The 23394-nt window shown below is 34.6% G+C and overlaps 1 protein-coding gene across 1 annotated transcript; it reads left to right on the forward strand.

Annotated features, from left to right (window-relative positions):
- Positions 1–10671: 10671 nt before the first annotated feature.
- On the forward strand, positions 10672–23250 carry pip4k2ca (phosphatidylinositol-5-phosphate 4-kinase, type II, gamma a). Its single transcript, XM_083920752.1, has 10 exons — positions 10672–10892; positions 12054–12151; positions 12260–12356; positions 12515–12664; positions 18156–18302; positions 18430–18468; positions 18569–18682; positions 19726–19990; positions 20980–21083; positions 21219–23250. Exons 1-10 carry the CDS (start codon positions 10734–10736, stop codon positions 21297–21299), a joined length of 1254 nt encoding a protein of 417 aa, XP_083776878.1. The 5' UTR covers positions 10672–10733; the 3' UTR covers positions 21300–23250.
- The last annotated feature ends 144 nt before the right edge of the window (positions 23251–23394 follow it).

Consider the following 23394-nt stretch of genomic DNA (forward strand, 5'->3'; position numbering starts at 1 on the left):
CTTCTAATTCTTATTTCAAAAATGTTTCTATAACATAACTTTACCAGTTCTCAAGTAAAGACTAAGTAAAGTCCTTAAAATAGTCGAAACCAAAGATCCTGCACTCATTTTGTCTTCATAAGAGATTTTCACGTTATTTTTACTTCATTGATTTATTTATTGGAGACAACCCACAGTAAAAACACAAAAAAAGGCTGTATGAAAATGCATGTGCATGGGAAAAATGAAAGTTATAATACAATAAACAAGCCTTCAATTTGGAATATAAGCTGAAACAATACTTTCATACATTCAAAAAGAAAATTAGAAAATAAATGAAGTGTCATTTTAACGTGCCCTGAAAACCTTGTATTTGCTGACCTCCAGTGGTTTAACCTATCACCTTTATTGCAGGGATGTAAAAGAAACATAAAGTAGAAGACAGTAAGTTAGGTCAGAACAACAATCTAATTGGTGAACATTTTTACTTTATATATTGTAATGGATTAAACTTATTATTATTATTATTATAAAGTCACTGGGAAAATGTTTACTGAGGTAATAAATCAAATGAGAAGTAGGCTCGTTTTCTCATTGACTCCTATACAATCACACTTCTTTTTAGAACCAGGGGAGTCGCCCCCTGCTGGACATCATGTGTGGCTCTAGAGAAAATAACCCTGATCGATATATTTGTATGATATCTACGAAATATGACATTCTATCTAACGCTGTGAAACGGCAAGAGGTGGTGACCGTGAGTACATTTAGGCACCAAAAAGACTTGGTTATGTTTAGAAAATAGTTTTTGGACACGAACACCAAGTCCTTTTTTTGGGACTGCCACCACAGATTTTGGCGTTCTTTCACTATGTCACCTAATTTGCCTTCTTTGCTCTTGGCGTATGTTTACATACAAATTAGAGTGTGTTACTTTCAGTAGTTATGTGAACGAACAGTGAATGATGTAAGCCTGAACACGTGCATCAAGTCACCTGTGGAGAAAATAACCCTAATGGCGTCGTGGTGATGTCATTGGGGTAATCTCTATGAATGTATTGTATTGTATTGAATGTACACGATTAACATCAATGCACATATTCAGTATCCAAAAGAAAAAGTAAAATAAAAACACTCATCCCACTCATGGATGGATTACTGACCAGGTCTACTGGGCACAGGCCCAGGGGCCCATAAAGTCAAGGGTCTTGACCCATAAAATATAGCTGAAAAACGAGCACGAAGAGATGCTAAATGACTGAAAACAGACATGAAAGGACCACATAGAAACAAAAAACAGTGACAAAGACATGCAAAATGATTAAAATAGATGACTAGAGAGAAACTAAACGACAACATAGAAACATAAGATTTCTAAAAATAGACGCAAAACCACCACAGATGCAAAACAATTAAAAGACATATAAAACAACTAAAAATTGATGTTAAATGACCCCAAAGAGAAACAAAAAGACTAAAAAACAACTAAAAGTAGAGTCTTTGAATGTGGGTGTCTTGTTCCTACGTAGGCTCTTACATGTCTGTGTCCAGGGGCCCAATGTCTCATTATACGTTTAGGTCGCATTGAAGGGACTCTGGAGCTATATTTTCCAACCAAAAACTGGGTCCAAGTCCGGAACTTTGGCCCTCCTTAAAGCATCTAATGCCAGCAGTCTGTAACAATCCTGAAATGGTAAGCATTTATTTATTTATTTCTTCTTTTATTTATTTATTAATGCATTTATTTATGTAGTCATTTATTTCTGCATTTTGTATTTCTCCATTTATTTGTGTATGTATGTATTTTTTTTAATTTATGCATGTATTTATTTATTCATGCATTGTTTTTCTTGTATTTATTTTTTCATTTATTTATGCATTTATTTATTCATTTATTTCTATATATATGTATTTACCTTTGCATTTATTTATGTATACCTGTATTTATTTCCATAAAATCTAAGACATAGCCTCTTGTGCCTCTAGAGCTGTACAAAATATTTGGAAGTGCCTTTAAAGATGATCTAAACGGCAAATAAAAGAAAAAAGAGTCAAATTGTGTACATACTGTGTAGATCCTGGAAGGAGCACAGGCCCTCGTCTTCATAAATGTCCCCCGCTGCATGAACCCCCCTCTCCTCTCAATCTCTGTTTTGGAGTTTGAAAGATGTGGGTCTTTAAATGTGACCCCGACAAAACTTAAACAATGCTTGTTCATATAAAACTGTGTGCAGGTATTTTTTTCTGTTGGCCGTCCACCTCAAAGCATGATGCTGAGACTTTTTTCAGGATCTTACTGCCCCCTAGAGGTTAAACACAAAACCTATCTTTGGGCATCCATGATGAAAGCTGCTTCTGCATACATGTGCTGAAGTAGGCCACTGAAAAACACAGTTGTAATAGTCTCCCAATGGTTTTAACCAATGATGCTCAGAGTTGCAAGAACTACTTTTATTTAAGTAACTGATCTTAACATTGGCACTGTAAACTGTGGTACTACGACATGTAAAGAAATGGAATGCAGACGAACTGAAGTATAGATAGAAGTATAAACGGACAAGTGCAAATGCTTTAAAAGTGACCTTGAGTACATAGTTAGCCTACTTTTCACCACTAATGCCCATTGTTACTGTCAATCAAAACCTGACTCACACTCTGTTAAACATCACAAACACCCCTCAGGGTTCATAGGTTACTTTCTGTCATCTACGCCCTCAGCAGGTGAGGTTTACCTGGATAAAGCCCTTTCACAGGAACCGAGCGGTGAGACTTTAATGGATTACCTGCATGGTTTAAGGTTTTCACAGGTTCTAACAATCCTTTAAAGGGACTTTACTTTTCAATCAAATGCAGGGCTTTACCCCAAAGTCGTGTTTACGGATAAATAATAAAAGAATATATCTTTAAATAAGTTGAATGTCATCTGCTGACAGGTTAAAACTCCTCTGCAGCTCTGATACACAGTATAACACATTTGACCCTATGCTACATTATATTACATTATACTGTACATTTCATACTTAACCACACAGTACTACATTACATCTGATATCCCATGTTATACTTCTATATCATATTATTTTACACTATATTATTATATAACTACTATTACACCTGTTACTATGTATCCCATACTATGTACTACTGTTCTAAATCATGCTATACTAAAGTTATTATGTTATACTGTCTCACTACATCATATATTATATTTCTATTTTGTTATATCACTATAGGCAACACTAAGTATCATTACTTAATCACAGTATTATTACATTTTCCTCCCTGTTTACATACTTCTGTATTTATCTGCAGCTACTTATTATATTTATTACGCCTTTGTGCTGCGGCAATATCTGAATTTTCCCTCTGGGCATCATTTAAGATTCATCTTATCTGATTTTTCAAATGAGATAGCAGTCAATTCACAAATATGGAACGTTGGTGAATTTTTTTTAGTCTTTGTCCTAAAAGAAAAGCAAAACATGTTACACAAAGAACTTTCTAAAAATGACTTAATATCTCAAAATAATGATTTATTATCTAAAAATATAGTTTGTACCCCAAAATATAGTTTATCTCTCAAAATAATGATTTATTATCTAAAAATATAGTTTGTACCCCAAAATATAGAGTTTATATCTCAAAATAATGATTTATTATCTAAAAATATAGAGTTTGCATCTCAAAATAATGACTTACTATCTAAAAATATAGAGTTTGTTTCCCAAAATGTAGAGTTTATATCTCAAAATAATGACTTATTATCCAAAAATATAGAGTTTCTTTCTCAAAATATAGAGTTTGCATCTCAAAATAATGACTTATTATCTCAAAATATAGTTTTTGCATCTCAAAATATAGAGTTTGCATCTCAAAATAATGACTTATCTAAAAATATAGAGTTTGTTTCCCAAAATGTAGAGTTTATATCTCAAAATAATGACTTATTATCTAAAAATATAGAGTTTGCATCTCAAAATAATGACTTATTATCTAAAAATATAGAGTTTGCATCTCAAAATAATGACTTATCTAAAAATATAGAGTTTGTTTCCCAAAATGTAGAGTTTATATCTCAAAATAATGACTTATTATCTAAAAATATAGAGTTTGCATCTCAAAATAATGACTTACTATCTAAAAATATAGAGTTTGTTTCTCAAAATAATGACTTACTATCTAAAAATATAGAGTTTGTTTCTCAAAATAATGACTTACTATCTAAAAATATAGAGTTTGTTTCTCAAAATAATGACTTACTATCTAAAAATATAGAGTTTGCATCTCAAAATAATGACTTATCTAAAAATATAGAGTTTGTTTCCCAAAATGTAGAGTTTATATCTCAAAATAATGACTTATTATCTAAAAATATAGAGTTTGTTTCCCAAAATGTAGAGTTTATATCTCAAAATAATGACTTATTATCCAAAAATATAGAGTTTGCATCTCAAAATAATGACTTACTATCTAAAAATATAGAGTTTATATCTCAAAATAATGACTTATTATCTAAAAATATAGAGTTTGCATCTCAAAATAATGACTTACTATCTAAAAATATAGAGTTTGTTTCTCAAAATAATGACTTACTATCTAAAAATATAGAGTTTGTTTCTCAAAATATAGAGTTTGTTTCCCAAAATGTAGAGTTTATATCTCAAAATAATGACTTATTATCTAAAAATATAGAGTTTGCATCTCAAAATAATGACTTACTATCTAAAAATATAGAGTTTGTTTCTCAAAATAATGACTTACTATCTAAAAATATAGAGTTTGCATCTCAAAATAATGACTTACTATCTAAAAATATAGAGTTTGTTTCCCAAAATGTAGAGTTTATATCTCAAAATAATGACTTATTATCCAAAAATATAGAGTTTCTTTCTCAAAATATAGAGTTTGCATCTCAAACTAATGACTTAATATCTCAAAAACAATCAAAACCACCTCTTAGTATGTTTCAATTGAGTTTCACATTATTGTGAGAAAGCTTCTTATATATTTGAGGTACTACCTTGTTATTTTTGATGTGATAATGAATTGTATTTGGCATACTGATTTATCATGTTGAGATACTACCTCATTCTTTTGAGTTAGTAATTGATTATTTTGAGACATTTACTCATTATTGTGTGGAAGTTTCTCATTATGATGACTTGCATCACAGTGTCAATCTGTAATCTACTTCTTCCATAGTAACGTACAAAGTGCAGAGATGTGTTAATTCCCAGCGTCCACTGTAACCTGAACGCACCGTGAAACTTCGCTGTGCCCGCCCATCTGGGGTCACATGACGCACTAGTATCGATTTGAATGGTCCCTGTCACCTGTCAATCACAAACTCGCCGCGTGGTTGATAGTAGCAGGGGTGGGCTCGAGGGGGCGGTGGTGAACTGTCAGCAATGATTGTGGGAACATGTCCGTCAGGCTTCATGATTAAAGTAATGATTCATCCCCGGGGTTTGAACTTTACATAGTCCGTAAGAAGAATAACGTCCGTGTAACACACCGGGTCACCTTTAGTTGTCCTCCTGAGGACTAAACATGACTCAATAAATACATCAATAATACAGGAATACATAAATAAGTGCAGAAATGAATACATAAATACATACAGGAATACATAAATAAGTGCAGAAATGAATACATAAATACATACAGGAATACATAAATAAGTGCAGAAATAAATAAATAAATACATACAGGAATACATAAATAAGTGCAGAAATAAATAAATAAATACATACAGGAATACATAAATGAGTGCAGAAATAAATAAATAAATAAATACATACAGGAATACATAAATAAGTGCAGAAATGATAAATAAATACATACAGGAATACATAAATGAGTGCAGAAATAAATAAATAAATAAATACATACAGGAATACATAAATAAGTGCAGAAGTAAATAAATAAATACATACAGGAATACATAAATAAGTGCAGAAATGATAAATAAATACATACAGGAATACATAAATAAGTGCAGAAATAAATAAATAAATACATACAGGAATACATAAATAAGTGCAGAAATAAATACATAAATACATACAGGAATACATAAATAAGTGCAGAAATGATAAATAAATACATACAGGAATACATAAATAAGTGCAGAAATAAATACATAAATACATACAGGAATACATAAATAAGTGCAGAAATGATAAATAAATACATACAGGAATACATAAATAAGTGCAGAAATAAATAAATAAATACATACAGGAATACATAAATAAGTGCAGAAATGATAAATAAATACATACAGGAATACATAAATAAGTGCAGAAATAAATAAATAAATACATACAGGAATACATAAATAAGTGCAGAAATAAATAAATAAATACATACAGGAATACATAAATAAGTGCAGAAATGATAAATAAATACATACAGGAATACATAAATAAGTGCAGAAATAAATACATAAATACATACAGGAATACATAAATAAGTGCAGAAATGAATAAATAAATACATACAGGAATACATAAATAAGTGCAGAAATGAATACATAAATACATACAGGAATACATAAATAAGTGCAGAAATGAATACATAAATACATACAGGAATACATAAATAAGTGCAGAAATGATAAATAAATACATACAGGAATACATAAATAAGTGCAGAAATAAATAAATAAATACATACAGGAATACATAAATAAGTGCAGAAATGATAAATAAATACATACAGGAATACATAAATAAGTGCAGAAATAAATAAATAAATACATACAGGAATACATAAATAAGTGCAGAAATAAATAAATAAATACATACAGGAATACATAAATAAGTGCAGAAATGAATACATAAATACATACAGGAATACATAAATAAGTGCAGAAATGATAAATAAATACATACAGGAATACATAAATAAGTGCAGAAATGAATACATAAATACATACAGGAATACATAAATAAGTGCAGAAATAAATAAATAAATACATACAGGAATACATAAATAAGTGCAGAAATGATAAATAAATACATACAGGAATACATAAATAAGTGCAGAAATAAATAAATAAATACATACAGGAATACATAAATAAGTGCAGAAATAAATAAATAAATACATACAGGAATACATAAATCAGTGCAGAAATAAATAAATAAATACATACAGGAATACATAAATAAGTGCAGAAATGATAAATAAATACATACAGGAATACATAAATAAGTGCAGAAATGAATACATAAATACATACAGGAATACATAAATAAGTGCAGAAATAAATAAATACATACAGGAATACATAAATAAGTGCAGAAATAAATAAATAAATACATACAGGAATACATAAATAAGTGCAGAAATAAATAAATAAATACATACAGGAATACATAAATAAGTGCAGAAATTAATACATAAATACATACAGGAATACATAAATAAGTGCAGAAATGATAAATAAATACATACAGGAATACATAAATAAGTGCAGAAATAAATAAATAAATACATACAGGAATACATAAATAAGTGCAGAAATAAATACATAAATACATACAGGAATACATAAATAAGTGCAGAAATGATAAATAAATACATACAGGAATACATAAATAAGTGCAGAAATAAATAAATAAATACATACAGGAATACATAAATCAGTGCAGAAATAAATAAATAAATACATACAGGAATACATAAATAAGTGCAGAAATGATAAATAAATACATACAGGAATACATAAATCAGTGCAGAAATGATAAATAAATACATACAGGAATACATAAATCAGTGCAGAAATGAATACATAAATACATACAGGAATACATAAATCAGTGCAGAAATAAATAAATAAATACATACAGGAATACATAAATAAGTGCAGAAATGTAAATAAATACATACAGGAATACATAAATAAGTGCAGAAATAAATAAATACATACAGGAATACATAAATAAGTGCAGAAATGTAAATAAATACATACAGGAATACATAAATAAGTGCAGAAATAAATAAATGCTGAAATTAATAAATCAATCAATGCTAAAATGAATGAACAAATGAATGAATGAGTAAATTAATTTATAAAAAAACAGTAAAAAATAAATATATCCAGAGATGAAAATAAATAAATATATAAATAAATACAGGAATAAATAAATAAGTGCAGAAATGATTAAATAAAGAAATACAGGAATAAATAAATGCAGAGATGAATGAATAAATAAATAAATAAATAAATAAGCAAATTAATTTATAAATAAAACAATAAAAATAAATAAATGCAAAGATAAATGAACAAATAAACAAATTAGTAAATGAATACCTAAACAAAACAGGAAAAATAAATGAATGCAGAGATGAATGAATAAATAAATAAATAAGTAAATTAATTTATAAATAAAACAGTAAAAATAAATAAATGCAGAGATAAATGAACAAATAAACAAATTAGTAAATTAATTCCTGAATAAAACAAGAAAAATAAATAAATGCAGAGATAAATGAACAAATAAACAAATTAGTAAATTAATTCCTGAATAAAACAAGAAAAATAAATAAATGCAGAGATGAATGAATAAATAAATTAGTAAATTAATTCATGAATAAAACAAGAAAAATAAATAAATGCAGAGATGAATGAATAAATAAACACATACATAAATAAATGGGATCTCCATCCTCAAAGTATAGACACAGAAATACAGTAAAAATAAAAACTAAATGTAAAGTATTTATTTATTTATTATTTTATTGTTTTTTTTTTTATTCATGCGATTATTTATGTATCCGTTTATTTCAGCATTTATTTATTAATGTATGTATTTATTTACTTCCACATTTATTTATGTATCAGGAATACATCACATACAATATTCACTCATTTATACATTCATTCATTTATGTATTTATTCATTTTAAGTATTTATTTATTCTTTTACTTATTTATTTTGACATTTATTCATGCATTTATTCATTTATTCAAGCATTTGTTCATTTATTTCTGCATTGATTTATTTATTCCTGTATTTGTTTATATGTTTATTTAGTATTTTACTTATTTATTTTGACATTTATTTATGCATTTATGTATTCATTTATTTCTGTATTCATCTCTGCATTTACTTATTTAAGCATTTATTCATTTAAGTATTCATTTATTTATTCATTTATTTATTCATTTATTTATTCATTTAAGCATTTTTTCATTCATTTATTCATGTATTTAAGCATTTATTCATTTATTTCTGCATTTATTTATTCATTTTTTTATTCATTTATTCATTTATTCATTTATTCATGTATTTCTGCATTTATTTATTCATTTATTTATTCATTTATTTATTCATTTATTCATGTATTTCTGAATTTATTTATTCATTTATTTATTTAAGCATTTATTCATTTATTCATTCATGTATTTAAGCATTTATTCATGTATTTCAGCATTTATTTATTCATTTATTTCTGTATTCATCTCTGCATTTACTTATTTAAGCATTTATTCATGTATTTCTGCATTTATTTATTCATTTATTTAAGCATTTATTCATGTATTTCTGAATTTATTTATTCATTTATTTATTCAAGCATTTATTCATTCATTCATTCATGTATTTAAGCATTTATTCATGTATTTCTGAATTTATTTATTCATTTATTTATTCAAGCATTTATTCATTCATTCATTCATGTATTTAAGCATTTATTCATGTATTTCTGCATTTATTTATTCATTTATTTCTGAATTTATTTATTTATTCATTCATTTATTTAAGTATTTATTCATTTATTTCTGCATTTATTTATTCATTTATTTAAGCATTTATTCATTTATTTCTGAATTAATTTATTTATTCATTCATTTATTTAAGTATTTATTCATTTATTTATTCATTTATTTATTCATTTATTTAAGCATTTATTCATTTATGTCTGCATTTATTTATTCATTTATTTCTGCATTTATTTATTCATTTATTTCTGCATTTATTTATTTATTCATTTATTTAAGCATTTAATCAATTATTTCTGCATTTATTTATTTATTTATTTAAGCATTTATTAATTTATTTCTGTATTTATTTCTGCATTGATTTATTTATTTATTCATTTATTTAAGCATTTAGTCATTTATTCCTGCATTTATTTATTCATTTTTAAAGCAATTATTCATTTATTTATTCATTTATTTATTCATTAATTCATGTTTTTCTGCATTTATTTATTAATTTATTTCTGCATTTATTTATTTATTCATTTATTTAATCATTTATTCAATTATTTCTGCATTTATTTATTCATTTATTTCTGTATTTATTTCTGCATTTATTTATTCATTTATTTAAGCATTTATTCATTTATTCCTGCATTTATTTATTCATTTTTAAAGCAATTATTCATTTGTTTATTCATTTATTTATTCATTAATTCAAGCATTTATTCATTTATTTCTGCGTGTATTTAATTATTTATTCGTTTATTTAAGCATTTATTCATTTATTTCTGTGTTTATTTCTGCATTTATTGATTTATGAATTCATTTGTTTAAGCATTTATTCATTCTCGTCTGTATTTATCTCTGCATTTATTGATTTATTCCTGTTTTAGTTTAGACATTGATTTATTGAGACTTGTGTCATGTTTCGTCCTCCATACCGAGACCCCGGGCCGGGGGAGGAGCAGCGGCAGAGAGAGTTAGCTCCGTTTAGCTTAGTAACGGTAGCCATCAGGAAGTGTCACCGCAGTCTGTGGTCGTCATGGCTGCCCTCGGTAACTCCGGGGCCATGTCCAGTCCCATGGTGGTGCTGGCTCCGAAGACTAAGACGAAAAAGAAACACTTCGTGCAGCAGAAGGTGAAAGTGTTCCGAGCCAGCGACCCCGTCCTGAGCGTCTTCATGTGGGGCGTCAATCACTCGGTGAGTCGGTGGAAGCTAACGTCACAGTGGATGCTAATGTAAATGCTAATGTAAATGGGGCTAGTTAGCGGTTAGCTAGTGAGCCAGCTGGTAGTGTTGCACCGAAATATGTGACCCGGCAGATTTCGTGAACCTGGAGGATCATCTCAAGAAAATAAAAGTAGTGCTTTAACTAAATATTGTGTTGTTTTAGGATCTACCCACACACACACACACACACACACACACACACACACACACACACACACACACACACACACACACACACACACACACACACACACACACACACACACACACCCCTGTACTCCAGGTATCAACATATATGGTTTTAGTGGTTCTGGGGCCACAGTTGATCATAACAGGTAATAAAAAATAATGATTCAAGTATTTCTGGTTCTGAAATGCTATGAATATGGACTTTGGTAACAGAGACAAATACAGCATAACAAGTGCAGTTGTGGAATGTACTCGACTACACTTTGGTAGCCAATGCTGTTCTTTTACTCCACCGCATTTATTTGACAGCATTAGTTAGCAGCTACTCTATAGATTCAGGTGATTAATACAAATCATTAATGGACAGATTCAAAATCGAGAAGTAAAGCAGAGTTGAAAATTGCTCCACCCTCACCAGCTGCAACATTAATGCATCACTTATAATAAAACAGTGATGTAACTATTGTGAAATGGGTCATTCTGCATTATGAGTACTGTTACTTTTGGTACTTTTATTTTTCAGACCTATTTTTTTAATACCCCAGTGTGAATTAAACACATGACAAATATAAAGTTTCTCATTGTAGTGCAAAATATTTCAGATCAGATTTTCTGAGAGATATGGGGTAATGTGTGCTTGTTATTATCAATTAAGACAACGTAATTGTATATCAATTACTTTAAAACCTTGATGAATGTTTTGCTGTTTAATATTTTTTGGGAGTAGGTTCCATTCACACACGGCTCTCTATGTGACTGAATGTTGAATTAATTTGGTTTTCGCTTTAGGTAAAATATGTTGGTAAAGAAAAGGAAGTGAGAGGTTCCTGACTAATTCACATTTTCAAAATATTCTGATGATATCAGGCTACCAATCCGCGATTAAAAATATTCCCTGTATGTTGATATAAAACAAGTAAGAAATTACCTTCTTTCTTCCAGATCAATGATCTCAACCAGGTGCCTGTTCCTGTAATGCTACTGCCTGATGACTTTAAAGCCAACACTAAGATCAAAGTCAACAACCACCTCTTTAACAAGTAAGACCTCGGGAGAAGCTGAAACCTGTCAGAGAGCATGTGGATGATCTGTTTGTGTGTGTTGAGCCAGCTCTGCTTCTTACTTTCCTACGTGTTCTCTAATTGCAGAGAAAATCTTCCGGGACATTTCAAGTTCAAAGAATACTGCCCTCAGGTCTTCCGAAATCTAAGGGAACGGTTTGGTATTGAGGATCTGGACTATCAGGCATGTGATGTACTATTCAGTATGCAGCTAAAATCACTTTGTTGGCTAACTATTGTAAATACAGAAGGAATGAATGTATCTAGAAAAGCTAATTAATTCAGATTTAAATTAAAAGGTAGATGATCCCTTCACTTTCCTGTGTGCTTTGTGTTCTCCAGGTGTCATTGACCCGCAGCCCCCCGATGAGGAGCGTCGATGACCAGGGAGAGGGTCTGCTCCTCAACTCCTATGACCGAACGCTGCTCATCAAGCAAATCTCCAGCGAAGACATTGCAGACATGCACAGCATCCTGTCTGAGTATCACCAGGTAAGGTCCTGATGGAAATCCCACGGATAGACCAAACCACAACGTGTTAATCTGCCTCTCAATACTTTCAGGTACAATAAATATATTTAACCTATTGAAACCTGCTGTAGTTTACGGGACATGATTCCAGGTGGCTAGCTGACTCCGGCTAGTTCATAGTGACTTTAACATTAGCACGTACAACAGGGACAGACTGAAAGGACTCTGAACACTGATTTTCCATATCTGATCACAGGAGGTGAAGCCTCAGAAGGAGTTGACTAAACAGAATTCACTTTGTTCAGTCCGTTCTGACGGGCCTAGAACATAAAGGTTTTTTTAGTTTAAATGATCACTCCCAGACCAGAGAAGTCTCTTGTTTAATTTTTAAAAAAAAGACAAATAAAACAGCTTGGTGTTTTTAAGCCAACATTCATGCTGTGCATTTGTGGGGGGACTATTTTCTGCTGCAGATCAATCCACATTAGCTGCTCTAGAGAAATGAAAGAAGAAAAATGTAGAATATCAGCAGATTTTTCCTTTTTAACCTTCAAAGCTGACACATGATCTAGCGCTGGGTTTTAATTTCCCTCAGGATATGAATTTTTCATATGCTGCCATACTGCTGCATAGCTGAAACAATTGCTGTAACTCTCAAAATATGTAATATTGTTCCTCACCAAGAGCGCAGCGGTCGGGGCAAACTGTAAGTGTATTGAAGGAGGAGCCCTTTTACCTTCTTACTTACAGGGATAGGAATTGATAAGATTGTGAGCACTGAACACAGTGTAGATCAGGGGTCACCAGCTACATTTGTCCGAAGGCCAGAATTTTACTGCTCACCTTAAGGGCTGGACCCCCTAATAAAATGAAATAAAAATCACATTTTGGCATAACATTAATATTAAATATTCTAGTTTATTACAAAACTGAAGGCATTTTTTGCCTTTATGAGTCAGGCTGCTATCTATTACAACACATTCAACCACCAGGAGTGATAGAGATAATTTTGCCTCAACTCAATTCAAGTAAACTTTATTTATAGAGCACTTGGAAAAACAAACACAACTGAAACAAAGCCTTGATTATAGGGTGCGAATACAGTTTGAAAGGAAGTTAGTGAAAGGAAAAGGCCTCTTAACACAGTAGGCTAAAATGGCGCTCTCAAAGGCCATGAAACGAAACGTTGATGTGGAAAACAGATCCTTTAATGATGATTGGACAAAGTACGCATTTATCATGCCAACCCTCAGAAATACGTTACCTGTAAGCCTCATTTGCAACAAAACTGTTGCTGTTGCAAAAGAATATAATCTGTGCCGTCACCACAACACTAAACACACACACATTTCAAGGATTCATATCCTGAGCAGTCAGAGGTCCGGCACAGAAAAATAGCCACATTGAAATCTGCCTACTCCTGTGCAAGTGGCAATATTACTCAAACTTTAACTGATCAAGAGAGAGTGACATGTGCATCTCTGCAGGATGCTGGATTGCTTTGTAAACATAACTGGAAAGTGAGGTTTTAAAGGAGTGCAAGATTTCCGAGATGAGCTGCTGACATTGCTTCCGCTGGAGGACAACACCACTGCTGACATCATCTTTGGAAAACTGGAGTCATGGATTGTCCTTGGATAACATCAACCTGATAGTGACGGATGGTGCACCTGCCCTGATAAGCAAAAACAAGGGTTTGGTGAGCACAATAAGGACTGTCGCTCCTAAAACCAACAGGACTTAAATACACTGAAGACGGTGGGAGAGAGCAACGTAACAGACACGATCTTCACACACTTCTCTGCCAGGTTCAATGACTTTTTCGTTTCCGGGGATGTCATTGGATTTGAGCGTGACCCATTCACCATCAGCCCAAGTGGAGAATTCTCCACAAACGCTTGGAAAATGATGCCGTTCAGAGCGAGCTGGCTGAAATCCAGGCCGTAGGCGACACGAAGGCTGCTCTCCGTGGTGCTGAAAGCCTGAACGTATTTTGGTTGTCCTGTCCCAAAGCATATGGCACAATGAAGACGCTGGCTATGTATGTTCTCACCATGTTTGGTTCAACCTACGCCTGCGAGGCTGCGTTCTCCAAGATGAACTCGATAAAAGCACACGAAATAACCGACTGTCACACCAGTCTTTGGAGGACTTTTTGCACATAAGTCTGACAGCGGTCAAGACTGATGTAGAAAAGGTTGCCACTGAGCAGTCTGAGCAGCCCATTTCAGCTTTGTGATTTGGAAATCGCTGCAGCCCACTTAACGTTTAATTTGATGTTAAGTAAGGGCATAAGGAAAAGTTATGTAAAAAAAAAAAAAAGAACTGCGTGAAACAATGCATAATAACTTTTAAAAAAAGTGCAGCGAGTTTGTCCTCATTTCGGAATGTGGCCTAAACAGAGTCATAGATGTCGGGGATTACTGATGAGTCAGAGTCTCAGTTGTTGCTGTTTTCAGTTGTTTTAGTGTGTTCTACATAATATTTTCTCCTTGATCCTCACAATTTTGGAATCCAGTCACAGGCTGGATTTGACGGTTCGGAGGGCTGGATTCAACCCACGGGCCGCCAGTTGATGATCACTGGTGTAGATGAGAGAATATCTGTTTTCATTTAGGTTTTCTTAGTCAAAGAGATAATCTCCTGAGCTTTCCTGAGTGGTGTTAAACTTATGCACAGCTGTCACAAAAACATGCCGGCATCGATAAGCATTTGATAAGCTCAGAGGCATGCAATACCGAGTCTGATTCTAATTTGTTACCGGTTCTCGATTCCCATCCCTACTTACCTCCCTAACGGTTATAACTTTAAATACAACAATTGATAACCCACAATTAACTCTTTAAAGGGCAAAACACCATGACACACAACAATCTGTGACAGCTAAACAGAACGGCATGTTTTTATATTCTACGTACTCCTGAGAGGAGAATAAGCCACTGTAAACTTATAATATGGCCCTAGTCATGCATTTGAAACTGAGATAGAAGTTCTTGGTCATACCCAGCACTAAAGGACCTAGATTTGAATTCAAAGGGATTATTTTTTTCTGTTATTATTAATCGATTTTTAATCTGGACCCAGATCTGGCAAAGAGCTTGGTGACATGAAGTGGAGTCAAGTCACAGTTGTTGCTGCAGTAAAAGTCAGGCTATAATTGAACCTCCCCGTGAGCGCCTTGAATCTGAATCCTCTCTCCCCGTCCGCCTTCTGTTCATTCATTCATCCCCTCAGTCATTCATTAAAGGTCTTCAGACGTGCCTGCACCACACTCAGGATCACCAGGAGCGTTCCTTCCTGTCTGCTGTACTGAACTGTTAATAAAACTTCACATTGACGGCGCTGTTTATCCTACTTAACAGAATACTCTCTTTAACCTTTTGTTTGGACCTTTCCTAGCTAAAATAAGCTCCTGGAAATGAGCGCTTCCTGGAGGGATTCTTTATTTTTCTGCCCGATAGGTGAGGGAAGTAGACCCAAATATAACTGTTTTTTTTTAGATTCATATGTCTCGCCAGGAGCAGCAAAGTGGTGCAGTGAGTAGGGAGACAGCTACATATTCAACCTGAGGACGGCGATCTCTGTCCTGCTGAAGTGTCCCTGAGGAAAACTCTAAATGTGGCTTTTAGGTGCCTCTCTCAAACTGAATCTGACCTCCCTGTGGGGAAGCTGAATGACAATACAGACAAAACAAAACCTCATCATCAAGGTTACAGCACTGCCGCACGTAGAGAACAAACACACTTTTTTGTTTCTTATTAAAGATATTCAAATGTTCATATCAGCACATCATGGAAATAGGAGAGTACAATGGTAGGCGAGATAAGAGGTGGGTGACATACTTTCACCTCTGTTTAGTTTGTTTCTGTGAGGTTTTAGTTTACACTTGCTGGTATCAGTGTTCATGTTTGCTTTGGCCGAGTCGTGTGGATACTTCAGAACTGGGTCTCACTTCAGGCTGAACGTACCACTGAGTAAACTTTTGGCTGCTTTGAGCTCTTATTGGAATGTGTAGCCTGTGGTTACGCAGCCTACATAGAAGTGGGAGGGAGATGGAGAGGAAAAATGGCAGCTCTGTTTCACAGTGTTTTTTGAACTCACTTGGCCCTGAATGAACACATTGTTTACAGAGCTCCTGCGTTGGCATTGCAACATTTAGTTTCAAGGGTACATGACATGTTTGGCATTTAGATATCTGTTGTTTTCCAGCTGCAAAAGAACTACTTATTGAGATGCTTTACTGAAACATTTGGGCCAGGCATGATGGCTCTGCTGCAGAAGCGTTATCATTGTTGTACTTTGGGCTTTATTTGGATGGATTTTCAGTGTTTCGGATCAGGTTTTTTGTTTTTTTTGGCAGGTGTAGGGATATGGTCTTGAGACCAGCTTTTCAAGCAAACGTATACCTCTGCCAAGGAAGTTTGTATTTCCAGCTGGGGTTGTCTGTTTGTTGGTTTGTTTGTTTGCCTGTCAGCAGGATTGCGGAAAAACTACTGGTCTGATTTTTCATGAAACTTGCAGGTTGTAGTACGGGCCAAGGAAGAACCCATTCAATTTTTAAGCAGATGTGAATCACAGGATGGATACTATCTCTGCCAAAATCCGTTTGTGAAAAAGAGTGCGATTTTCGGGGGTATCAGAAAATGACCTCCCCGACACCACAGATCTGCAGAATAACTACAAGGATGTAAAAGTGCTATTAATCCATTTTCAACCTTTTTCCGGCACAATGCTATGATGTTACTGTCGCAACTCTTTGTCATTTTCAGCCTCCGTGAAAGCAACAGTTTGAAAGAGAGACTGAATCAGTCTAAAAAAGAATCAACCACTGTAACATTGTCACTGTCCTCCGTGCTGCCGTTTACTGTTTTTACGGTGTGCTCGTGATGATCCATGACACACCAAAAAAATCAAACACAAAGGCATACTTGTGTACTGGCAATTCGACATGACTCTGTTGCCTACTTTTCAGGGCACTTCAAAACTTGCATATACGCAGTAATTTAGGTGGAAAGAGGGTCTAAGAGGGTCCTACACTCCTTGTTGTTACCAGCGTTCACTGTTGCTTAGTCTCTTGTGATAGCCACCTAGTCACCAAAAGCTTCTTTTCACCTGCCAGATGAGAGCCTCACCAGCACCTGAGTGTTGCACCAGGAGCTCAGGTTAGAAATCTGAAAAAAAAATGAGATGCACAAAACAAAAACAGTCTTTGAACATGTAGTGACGCCTTGTGTGTCAGGGGACACTGAATGAGGTCAGTCTGACATGAGCGTCTATTTTAACTGACAAAGCACGGCTCAAAGTCTAACCTGGATACTCACTAATTGCTCTGCATCAAAGTGACCTTTAAATATGGGCATATGTCGGCCTGTAGGCCTTTTATTAATACTGTTCAGGTATTAATCTGTCTTATTATACGCCTTTACTGTATTTTAAGATTTGCATATTTAACATTTAGACAACAACATTTCTGCACCTGCCATGCAAATTCACAGTTGTTTCCTCTCTGCAGCACATAGTGAAGTGTCATGGCAGCACCCTGCTGCCACAGTTCCTGGGTATGTACCGGGTGAGCGTGGACAGCGAGGAGACCTACCTGATCGTCATGAGGAACATGTTCAGTCACAGACTCTTGGTACACAGGAAGTACGACCTGAAGGTGAGGAGGAACTACACAGCATTTTAATCACCTATATCACTTCTCATAAAGCAATGAAGAAGTTATATCGCTACTGCTTCGTACACTTCTGTTTCTGTCACATATTTAAAACACTTTGTTGTTGCAGGGCTCTCTGGTGGCTCGTGAAGCAAGTGATAAAGAAAGGGTAATAAGAAACAGCTCATCTGCTCTCATTTTAAATGACTGTGGCCCGCTGTCTCATCTCGTCCCCTACGTCCTGCTAAAAGTGTCTTTTATTCCTAAAGGGGAAAGAACTTCCTACCTTCAAGGATATGGACTTCAGGAACAACATGCAGAAGGTGTATGTGACTGATGAGCAGAAGGAGAAGTTCATGGAGAAGCTCAACAGAGACGTGGAGGTATTTAAATGTGACACTTAACTGTTGTTGCACACTTCTACCACACAGAGGCAGCATCGGCACATTAGGGACGTACCACTCCCGTGATGCCATTTTGGCAGCAGGAGGATGGGAAATTTACTTGTGAAAAAGGTCAATTTAGGTACAAACTGAACATAAAATGATTAGTAGATTAATCAGCAACGATTTTGATAATTGTGTCAGTCTTTTTTTTTTAGATGAATGTAGCTTCTCAAATGTGAGTATTCAGAATCAGAATGAAAACAGCCTAATTGTCTGTTGTAAGGCAATGGGAATTTGTCTTTGACGTGGCTCACACAGGAACACATGGTATAAAAACATAGAAAATACCAAGAACTGACCGTCAGGAATCGCTCTAACAGAGGAGTGCCGGCCCTTCTATGATAATAAACTGAATATCTTGTGGGTTTTGGACGGTTGGACAAACAAAACAAGGCATTTAAATACGTCACCCTGGACTCGAGGAGCTTGTGAAAAAGCATCTTTTGCCATTTGCAACACTTCAAACACCAAATGATTGATGGATCAATCTGGAAGAAAATCTGCAGATTCATGGATCATGAAAATAATGTATTCCTCAACATTAACCACAGCATGTTTCCATTTGTGAGGTGGTTTGAACAGCTATTACAATTCCTATATGGCGTTCCCTAATCCTGAAAAGCAGACGTTCCAGGTGCTTAACGATCATTATTGCTGTCTGGGTTCATTTCCCTAAACATCGAGGGAGTGCAGACAGAATGAAGAAGTTTGGGACAGAATGCAGACGTAACAATCTGGTCCTCACAATTTCCTTGTAGTGCAAGTTGAATATTCCAGTAGTTTGTTTTGTTGGAGCAACAGTTCAAAGCTCAAAGATCTTTAGTTAACTATCGTAGAAAAACAAGATGATAGAAGAGTTGGAAGCTTAAATTATTAATTAGAAAAATGGATCGTTTCAGTTCTAGTGAATTTAACAGCACTATCGATGTTCTCTGTTGCAAAAGCTTCTTAACAAATGCCCTTCCTCCCGTTTTCCCCAGTTTCTGGTGAGGTTGAAGATCATGGACTACAGCCTGCTGCTCGGTATCCACGACGTGGGCCGGGCTGAACGGGACGAGGAGGAAGGCGAGGAGGTTTCAAATGAGGAAGAACCAGAGGCGGAGAACGGCCTGGCACCGGGCGCTACGGCGGGCTCTTACGGCACTTCACCAGAGGGAATCGCTGGTTACATGTCGTGCTGTAAACCTCTGGGGCCCGGCGAGTTTGACCCCTACGTGGATGTGTACGCAGTCGGGAGCTGCCCAGGTGAATACCACAAAATAAGATCATTCCAGACTGAAACTAAATTGTGGAGTTTGGTGAAAGGCTTGTTTTAGGTAGAGACGCACTGATTAACTGTTTCTCTCCTGATAACGATTCTAATACTTAAAGCTGCAGGGCAAAACTTTTTGTCTCCCCCCCCTCTGGCAGTGAAAGTTATAACACAAACGCTGTCCATGGGTGTATCTCCCCCCGCCCCCAGCAGTGCTTTTTATCCACTCTTGAATCTTTTCTTGGACGCTTCTTAGGATTTTCCACCATAGCTTCCAGGTTTCTCTACTGTTCCTGCCCACTTGAGCTCTGTCTGGTCGTAAAACGCATCTCTTCCTGTGCGTCTGTGCAGGAAATTTGCCACAGACACCAAAACTCCGGTTTACTGAGAAATACAGAGAGCTTTTCCCTGGCAATAATAGACTTAATCAGCATCGTGGGAACTTGTTTGCATCCAAGTGTCCTTGCTGCATGGATACAGTTAGGATCATTGTTATTGATATTAATATTAGGGCTGCAACCAACGATTATTTTCATTATCGATTGATCGTCCATAAAAAGTCCAAAAATGGTGAAAAATGTCCTTTCCCAGTTTCTCAAAGTCCAAGCTGATGACTTTAAATCTCTTGTTTTTTCCAAAGCCCAAATAAATTCAGTTTAACATGATATATAGATTTTTTCATCTACTGAAAATTTCAAACATTTTATCAACACAAAACGATAAATAATCCAGAAAACCATCTCGAGATTATTCGTTAGTTGCAGCCCATCCAAACACAAAAAGGGTTTCTCCTCTGAAGTCTTCTATATATGTCCGTGTGTTATGATCTCACCGCCACTATAATAATAATATAGCTTTTTCTTGCTGTTATTCACTTCTCACCAGGGAGCTTTAATCTTGATGAATGTTATGAGACATGTCACAATACTGTCAATACAGACCCAGCAAAATAACCCTGAATGCCCTCTGCCTTTCATCTCAGGAGCCCCGCAGAGGGAGGTCTATTTCATGGGCCTGATTGACGTACTCACTCAGTACGACACCAAGAAGAAAGCCGCTCACGCAGCAAAAACTGTCAAACATGGGGTGAGTAGCAAGAGAGAGGAAGGAAAGAGGTGGAGGTTGTACCTGCACGTTTGATGTTCGCCCGTGTGTGATGAATTGTACGATGTTTACAGATGATGACCTTTACCTCTCTCTCTCTTTCTCTTCTTGGTGCAGGCCGGTGCTGAAATCTCCACAGTCCACCCCGAGCAGTACGCCAAACGATTTCGCGACTTCATCTTCAACATCTTTGCATAACGCTCGGCCACGAACGCCGCCATAAAATCGAGAGCTAAACGTCTAATTTACCGTTGACCAAAAATAGTATGAACACACAGATCATCGTCTAAATGAGGTGATCTGAGGCGAGACTACGTTGTAGCAATATAATAATGTACTACTTCTGATGCATATATTTATTTTTGAGATTTAAGATGCATTTCTTATAGATATTAAGCACTCTTTAACGGAATAACTCTGGAGGATTTAGGGTCCATTGAACGAAACTGCTGTTGATCAGTGTTAGACCACATCAGTGCGAGATCAAATATTCTTTTCTTTTCTTTTTTCTTCAGTCACTTTGCTCTGGTTCTCCAGGCAAACTCAAAGAAAGAGTTTGACATTTTGGGAAGTTTGCTTATTTTGCTTTATTGCCAAAAGTCAGATATCACTCGTGTGTCTGTTAAAGGTTACCTGTGGAGTTTTTTTTTACCTGTAGTAGCATAACAAGCCGTGTTTCCATCAACCTATTTCAATGTGGATTTAGAAGATCCACATTAAGAAAGCTTTATGGGAACGGGGAAACGGAACACAACCTCATCAAATGTGCATAAAAGTTTTACGCTTGCTTGAGGTTGTTTTTGCCTTTTTTGAAATAGTGTTGATGCACTAAATTGATGCACTGTTTCCACTGTTGACGTCTCTCCGGATATTTCCATAACGTGTTTTCGTCTCCAGACAGCATGAAACATGGACATACTAGCTGACATGAAAGACATATTAAAACGTGTCCAATTGAAACAAATCCTGAAGATGTCTCTGCACTCGTCTCTTGTAGATGGCTAGATGAACAAGGCGACTTGTTTTTTTTCTGGTTAGCAACCAAGACTGCTTTTGCTCTGTTCAGCATGCGATACATACAGCCATGTGTTGCTTACATCGCCACTTTCTGACCAAACTACGCAGCCTAGTTTATTTACTCTAAGCCAGCTGATAGAAAATTGATAGCGGAAGGGGGGGTAATGATGTCGAAATAAGCAGTCAATGGCAGGCTTTATACAAACAGTCCACATCCATTGTGTCAATCTTTGAACGCAGCCAGGCTAGCTCTTTCCCCCTGTTTCCAGTCTTTCTGCTAAGCTAAGCCGTAGCCTTGTATTGGTATCTATTCTCTCGTCTAACTCTTGGTAAGAAAGCAAATAATCGTAGCTCCAAAAATGTGAAACTGTTCCTTAAATCATAGAATAATCTTTTAATGGAGATAGGTATCAAAAATGATGTTAGTCTATACTTTACGTACTCTTATTTATCTATTGAAGTAGGCCATTTGAATGTTGAGAGTGCCAAATGTGTGGGATCAAAGCTTTATCCTGAAAGGAGTTGCACTTTGCATACAATTAAATCAATTCAATTCAATTAAACACAATCCACCAGTCTCTACTAAATTTAGAATAAATCCTACAGAATAACCTTGTCAATTGAAATTGTAAATGTGTGGTGTTTTAAATAGAGAGCACATTTAAACCAGTCTGGTGTCTCTTAGCTACCAGAGCTTGTTGGGTGGCTGACCATCAGTCCTGCTTTTTTAATGAAATACTTTCATGTGTCGATGTGTAATTCGACATCCAAACACTTTTTGAGAATGAGCCCATCCATCATTATCCCGGACAGTGTCCTTTTTGAACATGATGTAATGTTTTGTGCATTAAAATGGCAAACGTGCGCTATGTGAATCATTGTGATAGGGTAAGATTTAGATAAATATAGCAATAGAGGTAGGAACTGTTGTCTGTGTATCGTAATAACATTTGAGATTTAGTGATAACCAGGGTACTGTGTCAAAAAAACAAACCGTTGTTGACAATAACACTACATTTCAGTAGCTTCTGCAGTTAGCCTTTACACAGTGATACAGCGTAGATACAGATCCTCTGTACGATGCCTCATCTACTCGATGATTGCACATGTTGTATTTTTGCAGATCAGCTTTTGGACCAAAATATATTTTACAAGGAAGTCCTGAAACGTCTTTGACTCATTATTTGTGCGTGTGCGTGTGGAATCATTCTGATTTTGATGGTCTTCTGATGAAAAAGGTAGGGAAAATTTATGTGGGAAATGTAAGAGAGCGATA

Source organism: Echiichthys vipera (genome assembly GCF_963691815.1).
Source record: "Echiichthys vipera genome assembly, chromosome: 9".
Taxonomy (NCBI): Eukaryota; Metazoa; Chordata; class Actinopteri; order Perciformes; family Trachinidae; genus Echiichthys; species Echiichthys vipera.

Coding starts and splice junctions, on each gene's coding strand:
- pip4k2ca (XM_083920752.1), top strand. CDS start 10,734: ATGGCTGCCCTCGGTAACTCCGGGGCCATGTCCAGTCCCATGGTGGTG. Junction 12,152..12,259: donor AACAACCACCTCTTTAACAA/GTAAGACCTCGG, acceptor CTCTAATTGCAG/AGAAAATCTTCCGGGACATT. Junction 21,084..21,218: donor CAAAAACTGTCAAACATGGG/GTGAGTAGCAAG, acceptor TTCTTGGTGCAG/GCCGGTGCTGAAATCTCCAC.